The following is an 8,580-nucleotide window of genomic DNA, read 5'->3' on the forward strand; positions in this document are numbered from 1 at the left end:
ATAGTGATGTCATATTGTAAATATTAAGTCAATTCCATGAATCCCCTAAGGCATCCACAAGGACCCCCAAGAAGCTGTAATAATATGGTAGCGCCACCTGTGGGCAAAGCAACAGAGAATTCTGGCTGATTGACAAAAAGGTTTTATTTTATAACAATAAAGGGACATTATGTACAAGACACCAAACATCATTTGTGGTTCACAATTTGCAGTATTTGTAATTTTGCGGAACGTTCCCGATCTTAAAATTTTCAAAGTGTAACAATAATGATGAGTGTCATCGTCTGAGGCTACTAGAAAGACCTAGTATCCCAGTCAATTTGGGCTGTAACTGTCCCATTCATCAGCAACCGCTATGGCTAAGCATGATGGGAGTTGAAATCAGAGATTTCCTATCCAATGCGTGCACCCATTAGCTTTATGTTGTCCCGTACTTCATGCTTTTGAAAAGTTGCTCCCTACGCCAGGTAAGATGATTGGATTTTTTGCGGTTGACCGAAGTGACTTGTTTTGCGCTCTTGTTCTGTTCGCCCAGTGAAATGTCAAGGCGTTAAGCAGCAATTTGTTCCCAGACAGGAACAAAAACCCCTTCACAGTTTGAGATTTGCGTCCTAAATATAATTAACTACACTAATCTGATCTATTAGGAAAGGCAGCGCAGCTGACCGCGGCTTACTTGACACAATGCATTAGGATTAGACAGAGTTAGTGAGCGGTGACTGAGGTTGACTCCTGGATCAGGTAATTTACCTATTTTAAAGGGCAGATCCCAACAAACATTTTATTCTCCTCAAACGTTCTTTTGCTCTGTTATTTTACCCCAATCTGCTAGACAAACACTCAGACTATCGTACTGTCTGTAGTAAATAATAGAATGGCTCAGTCTTAATCGCCCAACCAGACACGCTGACTAATGAAAGTCTGTGGAGGAACAGACTTCATTAGCATTGCCATAAAGCATCAGCTCAGTGTGGTGTCAGAGCAGGGAACGTCACCCAAAATATCACATGACCGACAACAATGGTGGCTGCCAGGTCTGGAGCTAATGGGAGGTATTGGAATAAATGGAATAAAAACAGGGGTTTTTTTTTAATGGATTTTAAGCTATATTACTTTATACAGCACTGGGGTTTATGTTCATGAATTGATTAGACGAGTTGGGAAAATTGGGAATTTTGGTATTTTGTTTCTAGACTTCTATGTAAGTCATATATTATTTAAAGTTATATTCAATAACATTAAATGTATGGTGGGGTTTTTTTTTATAGTAGGATTAAAGTGTGTATGATGCCTGGAGTGTCCCTTTAAATATTCAGTCTAATCTGATTTTAGGATAAAAGGACAGTTGACAGTTTAAGGAGTTGGGGCACTAGTTTTCTGCATTCTGTTTGAGTCAGTAAACCCCTTTTAGGATTAAAAACATGATAGTTTTGCTCTCTTCTTCCATCTCTTTAACACTTTTAATTATTAACTTCAGGATAACATAGGCAATGCTTCCAAAGCCTAGTGAATGTATGCATTCATATACAGCAGCAGCCATTGGGATGGTATAAGCGTCGTGAGTGAGGTTCCTGATCACGACACTAAGGACGTTAAGAAGGTGAGTTGAAATCTGATATGATCACATGACCCTGTTCATCTATTGGGACAAGGCTTAGGATGGCAAATCCATCATAAATACGAATTAAATGATTAGTCCTAACCGCGAAAGGCAAATCATACCTGTCTTTAGGTGTTACGGATAACCAACCCAAGGACACAGTGTGCCAGCCTGCCAGATGTACAACGCAAAAGGTTTATTGGATAGGAACTCAAATATATATATATACGGAATATATATAGAAACCGAATTATACATTTTATCGTTTGATTGGGGGTAAACGTACTGGAATTCACAAATGTGCAAATGTTATCAATTGCTGACGTGTGGTGTGCGGCTTTTATATATGTTTGCACCCTCTTTTTTATTATATATTTGCTTTATTTGGGATATATTCACTGGATTGAATAAGTATTAAACGTCCTAGCAGATGCACCAGAAGCCCCAATAATTTCCTTAATTGAATTACATATATATTTTTTCTTTTTTTTTTTAGTTTCCCTGCCCCATCACCACACTGAGCTGATTCTTTATGGCAACGCTAATGAAGTCCGTTCCTTCATAGTCCTTCCAAGTCATCCCACAGGCAGTGGATTGGGGTAAGATAACAGGGCGAGAACTCATACAAATGGCTAATATGCAGCTGCCTGAAAAAAGTATATTCTGCAAAAACTAAAACTGGTTTAAAAATAATAACAATAATATATAATATAATAAAGCACAATATTTTTGAAAACGTAGTTTTAATCTGATACTGCATAGGGGTGCTGTCCCGCTTAGATAAAACATTTATCTACTCTCAAGCAGCTAAGCAAGTAACCCTTAGTCCATCTTTACCTTTTCTTTCCTTGTACTTTATCCTTCCTCTAAAGGTTTTATCGCATTAAAACAACACAAATGCTTTTAAAGATAATTTTCTATTAACCTATAAGTGCTTTCTTATGACTCTCATGACACGTGTTCCCAGCAAAAATATAAATAAGGCAACTTTTTACATGAGTGAATATTATTTATGTATTAATTATTATTTAGATTTTATAGAATTATTTTGGGTTTAAACCTTCAGCAGTAGAATTCTACTGATTTAGCTACTAAAGTGTTAAATTCAGCAGATTGTTTGAACAGCTCCATTAATCCATTGATTGAGTAGATTTAAGCATATAAAACTATAATAATGGTTATAATATTCAGCAATGCCTACTATATCTTGTTATTCTTTTTCATCACTTTTTTACAAATACTTAATAAATGCCTATTTACAGTGGGTTTTGTTAATGTAAAGACATACGACTGTCATCATAATGACTGTTTTTAAACAAATGTTAATTTCCTTGTGATAAAATAGTCCCTTATTTTTCAAATAAATATCTCCAAAAAAGTACAAAACATCACAAGCTATAGTTGGTGACAATTCCGCTTTAACATCAAATCCGCCTCTTTCAAGGTCCCTTGCAAAATAATAATTGCAGCTTTATGTAGCACTTCAAAGTGTTTTTATTACCATAGCAACCAACAGAACCAATCAGCAGGAACAGTCTATTGGTTGCTATGTGATAGGACCACTTTCCAAACTTTACACCAGAATCCCTTTTTTTTATCCTTAAATGCCTATATTGCTAAGTTTCTCTGATTACACGTCAAAATAAAAGTTATTGTTTATTAAATGTCAGCATTTTTTAATGTTTCAGAATATGGAATTTTCCGCTTCACAAATTTCAGTAATAGGAAAATACTGTACATTAACCCAGATTCTGAATTCCATATCGTGGTTTAACTATTAAAGGTGACGGAGGAGATCTGCTTTCTTTAATCGGTTACTCGGAATGCATTTAATTTTTGAAAGTCGTAGTCAGGCTTTGCAAATGTCAGGGAAAACAATTGCGAGAGTAAATATTTTGATGTCCGTGTTATCAGGGTAAAGGGTGAAATTTAGAGTTAATCATTGACTGAACTAATCTACTCAGTGAAAGGAACTGTACAGATAATAAAGAAGTCAAGAGGAATCCAAGTTTACAACATATAATAATAATAATCCTAGGAGAGCCCAAGAAAGACTGGGTCTGAGGCCTTTTTGGGTCTCAACGATGAGATGTAGGTGAGTTCAGGTGAGATAACATGGATCATTTCACCACATGAAAGCCAATCTGTCGCTTTTTAGAATTGGGAACCCTATGTATTGGTGGGCTGGTATCTTCTTGCCTGGTGGGGACCATGTGAAGCCAAGTGTTTGGAGAAGTTGGGGTGGATATCGTCTACGTGGCTCCAAGGCCAGCCTGTCGCTGGGAGAAGCCATCTAAGCGTCCTGTTCTCTGTATGATGATTATCTCTACTTATGTAGATATCTCCCCCACGTTGCTGTTTGATATTGATTGGTTTAGGTAGCATTTATAAGAAGGATGGATAGGCGTATAGGAGATTGGATCGGGTAATCTGGTTTGATCATCCGTTGTCACACATCTAAGCCAACTTGAAGTTAATGTGTAAACCATCTAACACGTTCTTGAAGCTGAAACATTTCTGATGTGATCATTGAGAACCAAGAGCTAATACAGCAGAAATATTTAAATCCCAACCTACTCCAGTGTAGGACCTTATTTGCCTTCTTATGTGTACACCCCTGATGAAGACGTTCTTCTTCTTATTATTATTATTAGTAGTAGTGTTATTATTATTGTTTAAAAACTTAAAATAAGCAAAAATATTATTATACGTGATATAATAATACCGTCTAGGAACAGAGATGTTCAGCTATCAACGTATACACATAGACTACTTCTCAGTTCTGGTTAAAACGTAATTGGAAATCGGTTCCTCACAAAATGCGGACATAAAGCAGGTATTCGTAATCTTAGCAGGCTGTGGAAAAATCGGGCATCCGCCTATTGTTATTGCAGTTATCTATTGCAAGTGTAAAGGCAGCAGGTTGGTTGCCATTCATGTACGGGAATCTCACGTACATTTACAGTAAATACTTTAACACATATCATAAAGCTTACTATTAATGGGGTAGCATATGATTTACACATAAATGAGAACAGTAGAGATAATGGGTTATAGGACACACAGATTATATATTAGCCCCAAATCATGCCCAGTGTATGTGAGCTAGACATAAAAAAGTAGTTTTAACAGAAAAAGCAGGTAAATGTAAGATTTCAGGTGTGCACTGCCAAGAATCTAATGCATCATGAGACTTCCTCCCTCCTGTAAGTGTACCTCTGTAATCGAGATTCAGAGAACACCCACTAGTGGCCAGAGGGGACAATCACATCTACACGATAAAAACACTAAAACAAAATTTGATGGCAGACAAAACCCATTTGGCACATCTATCTAGTCTCCCCATTTTTAACCAGTCTTTGGTCTTGTCTTAGATTCAGGAACCATACGCTAATCCCGTGCATGTTTACCAATGCGAGACTGATAAACCATACAGAACCTTAAGCGAACAAATGCCTGCAAACCTCAATGAACTGAAGCAACGTTGTAAAGAAGACTGGGCCAAAATTCCTCCTCAGCAATGTTAGACTGATAAAGCATACACAAAACAATTACTTCCAAGTTATTGCTGCTAAAGTTGGTTCTACAAGCTTCCCCCCCCCCCCACGGCTTCTCCATTTTGGCTTTATTTTCGTTGAATAAATCTTGACATGGTGTAATAGGTCATTTGTTGTTTATCTGAGGTTGTATTTACCTAATGTTAGATCTTTTAAGGAACAGATTTGCTAATGGATGTGATAATTTATCGCTGAATAAAATATGGACAATTGAATAAATGCCTCACAAAAGGTCAAACACCAGTGTAGAGAAAAAAAAGGGTACTATATAGATGGAGGCACAAGGTTTACCAATAGCACATCAGGTGCTGCTTTTTTTCCAACATTTGGCTAGTTATATATTTTTACTGCTTAAGATATGCGACGTTGAGATAAAAACACTGGTTATTTCAGTGGTTACTGTTACTAGACGTATGTTCCATAGGTTGATTTCGTGTCTATACAATATATCCTTACCAATTAGAGGTCGCTACCCTAGCTGGTTATTAGAAGGATATGTACCCCTCTGATTATTGTAGCAGATAAGGCTAGATCAGTGGAAAGCATATAACTTACTAGAAGAAAGAAAAAAAAAAAACCACAAACATTAAGAAATCAGCACTAATGCTTTTTTTTATTTTAATGGTAAATTGTAAATAAGACGTATACAGTAAAACCTGTATCATTCTTTTGACTATCCTGTCTACTGAAAAACAATGGGTTTTTTTTAACAAAAGATTAACAAAGTATAAATCACAATAAAAACAAATGCATTGGCATGTTTTGCCATAAAAAAAAAAAAAGAAAAAAAAAGGGACGATCCAAATTTAGACTTTAGTTCAAGGAGCTGGGAGGTGTTCTTGATCGAAGGCTTGTTGATCCAGTTCCTGTATTAGTTACCATAGCATCAACCAACTCGTAAAGGTGGTGCTACAAGAACAACGCCATCCCCTCTGACAAAAAGCATGGGTATGTTCCTCTTGGTGGACTGAAAAACAAGCAAGAAAAACATAATACAACATTGTGTATACATATTCCAAGCATCAGCCATAAAGTGAGCCAAAGGGAACTCCAGCCATATATCAGACTCTGGTTGAAGTGGCGCGAGCAGGAACAGAGCCTTCCATCCCCCTCCACCAGAAAGTTATTCTGCCAAGGAAGATTTGAGCCTCTCAACAAGAAAGGCTACTGCCTGCCTCTGTTCCGCATTCTGGAGGTTGCTAACCTCCAAGACCCAGCAGGCATATATACTCTTGTGAAAGTTTGCTGCAGAAACTTTTAAATTCCATGTCTTATCCCACTTAGTTACCGATACATATCAGGAGAAGGCTTACTGTTTCCAAACGTTACCAGACATTTCTTCATATTATTTCATAATTTCTTGCATTCTGGGCACTCATAAATATGTGGGGGGTTTTTTAACCAAGGCGAACCAGTCCATCAGACAGGTCCAGGGGAAAGCAAAGCAGTTGAATTCCAGAACATAATTGCAATGGAAAGAAAGCCATTAAAAGATGGTTGAATTAAGGTACTTTAGAATCTAAAACACCTAACAGACTAGTTAGTAACCAGAGGGGTAACTTACACCTGAATAGCTACCAGCTGGCTATTCCTGCTTTCAGAGATTGTTAGATTTGTATGTGTGTTGGAAGATTTTACTCTTTGATGTTTTGCTACATTGTCTATTACCTTGTAGATCTCTTCATAGGTTTCTTCGTCTATCTCTATTGTTGTCACCGTTTCCTCAACGTCTCCCAGTATCATGTTCAAGTGCTGATCGTACGCCTATATTGGAACGGACAAACTGTTAAACGTGAGCTTTCAATGATTTCAAATACAGGAAAAAGGTCTTTTGTGGTGTAAGCAACTTACATGCAACCGTCCACGAAGTTCTCTGTCATTTCTCATCTTTACGTAAATCCGTTCATCTAAGCTCAGTCTTATGAGATCAAGAGGCTCCTCCACAGTGTTTGTAGGTGGTTGCTAAAATTGAAAGTAATAAACATCTTGTTTGCGTGTAAATGGATGGCTGCTTACCATATCTGGACAGAAATGGAGGGGCATCTCAAGGGTCCTTTATACCCACCTTGATCAGAGGGCACAACTGAATTGCTACGCAAGTAGTAGACTTAAATCCCAACCGACATTAACCAGGACTCGGCTCTGGACCTCAACCGAGAGCGTGCTCACTATTAACAAGTGCTTTTAAATAACGTGGTTATGAAAGCCACCAATGGAATTCCTCCGCAGATTATCCCACTGTACATTTTATGACTGACCATCAGCCTTGTCACCCCATTAGATAATATGGCAGTGTAAAAGATTGGTTCTAACATATTTACTATGTAACTATGGTTGAAAAAAAGACCATCAGATTCCACCCTTCTATCTAACCTTCCTGCTCTTGATCCAGATACGTATAATACATTTGTATAAATATGAGCTTCATAAATATTAGCAGCTCAAGCGATCAGACGCCATAATTTCTGTCTAGCAGTAACGCTGTAAGTTTTCTTTTCTGGGGAACCGACTCACGCTCCAAAAAAACAAGCCAGAGCCAAAGGACGGCACTGTGCAAGTAGTGTGCGTATCTTACACCTGTAGAAAAAATATCCCGTACCCTTAGGAGATGTTGCAGAGGAACGCCTTCTCTGTGATCCAGCATTTCATGCCGCTGATTGGCTGCTTGGAATAGCCAATCTGTGGCAGGAAAGCACTAGCAGCACTTTTTATTTTTTTTTGACAGCTTCTGTTGTGAGTGCTTTCCCTAACACGTTAGGGGATTGAAATAAATGAACTAAGATCTAGTACTACTCCCATGACCAGCAGCCAGCCTAAAACCAAACAGAAGGCGCATAGGGATCATGGAAGTGTAAACCAACAGCTCCTGGACAGCTAGCCGTTTTAGCAGAACATTAGCCAGCTTAATGTTTGTTATTAACATGGTGGGCTTAGAGAGACCACCAACTGATCTGCTGCAAGCTAATCAATGGCTGCGCTCCATAGGGCCAGTGAGGGCCTTCAGCAGATATCGGGTTAACAATACAAATGCATAATACATTCAATGGGCTGGCATCTTACAAAATTGAGTAAGTTCCATCCAAGCAAATAAAGATCGTTAAATAACCCAATAAAAGGGGCAACTCTAGAATTATCGGCAACTCTCACACTGACCTGCTCACCGTCGTCCGCCATGTTGAAAACCCCGCGCACCGGAAGTCGATAGCTAAGCTGTGCCAGCGAGTTTCGCGGTGGAAAGAAGAGACAGCAGGTCGGCCAATCAGACTTATGGGGCGGAGCCATCTCGATAAGGCGCTGCTTCTTTCTTTTTGACAGCCGATGCTAAAACCGGAGATGACGTTGTACTGTTGATGTTTTATCACTTCCTGTGTGTTATGCAACGTGAAGCATGTGAAGTGGCACTGAAGCAGAGATGGGCAAGCG

At 38.4% G+C, this 8,580-nt stretch overlaps 1 protein-coding gene across 1 annotated transcript; it reads right to left on the minus strand.

Moving 5' to 3' along the window:
- Positions 1-6,043: 6,043 nt before the first annotated feature.
- LOC149273216 (U6 snRNA-associated Sm-like protein LSm3) lies at positions 6,044-8,331 on the minus strand. Its single transcript, XM_089506586.1, has 4 exons — positions 8,311-8,331; positions 7,009-7,119; positions 6,826-6,921; positions 6,044-6,124 (listed from the first exon to the last, which is right to left on the minus strand). The coding sequence occupies exons 1-4, from the start codon at positions 8,329-8,331 to the stop codon at positions 6,044-6,046; spliced, it is 309 nt and encodes a 102-aa protein (XP_089362712.1).
- Between the last annotated feature and the right edge of the window lie 249 nt (positions 8,332-8,580).

Source organism: Sceloporus occidentalis, unplaced genomic scaffold (assembly GCF_023333645.1).
Source record: "Sceloporus occidentalis isolate IW3139 unplaced genomic scaffold, rSceOcc1.0.p SCAF_395, whole genome shotgun sequence".
Lineage (NCBI taxonomy): Eukaryota > Metazoa > Chordata > Lepidosauria > Squamata > Phrynosomatidae > Sceloporus > Sceloporus occidentalis.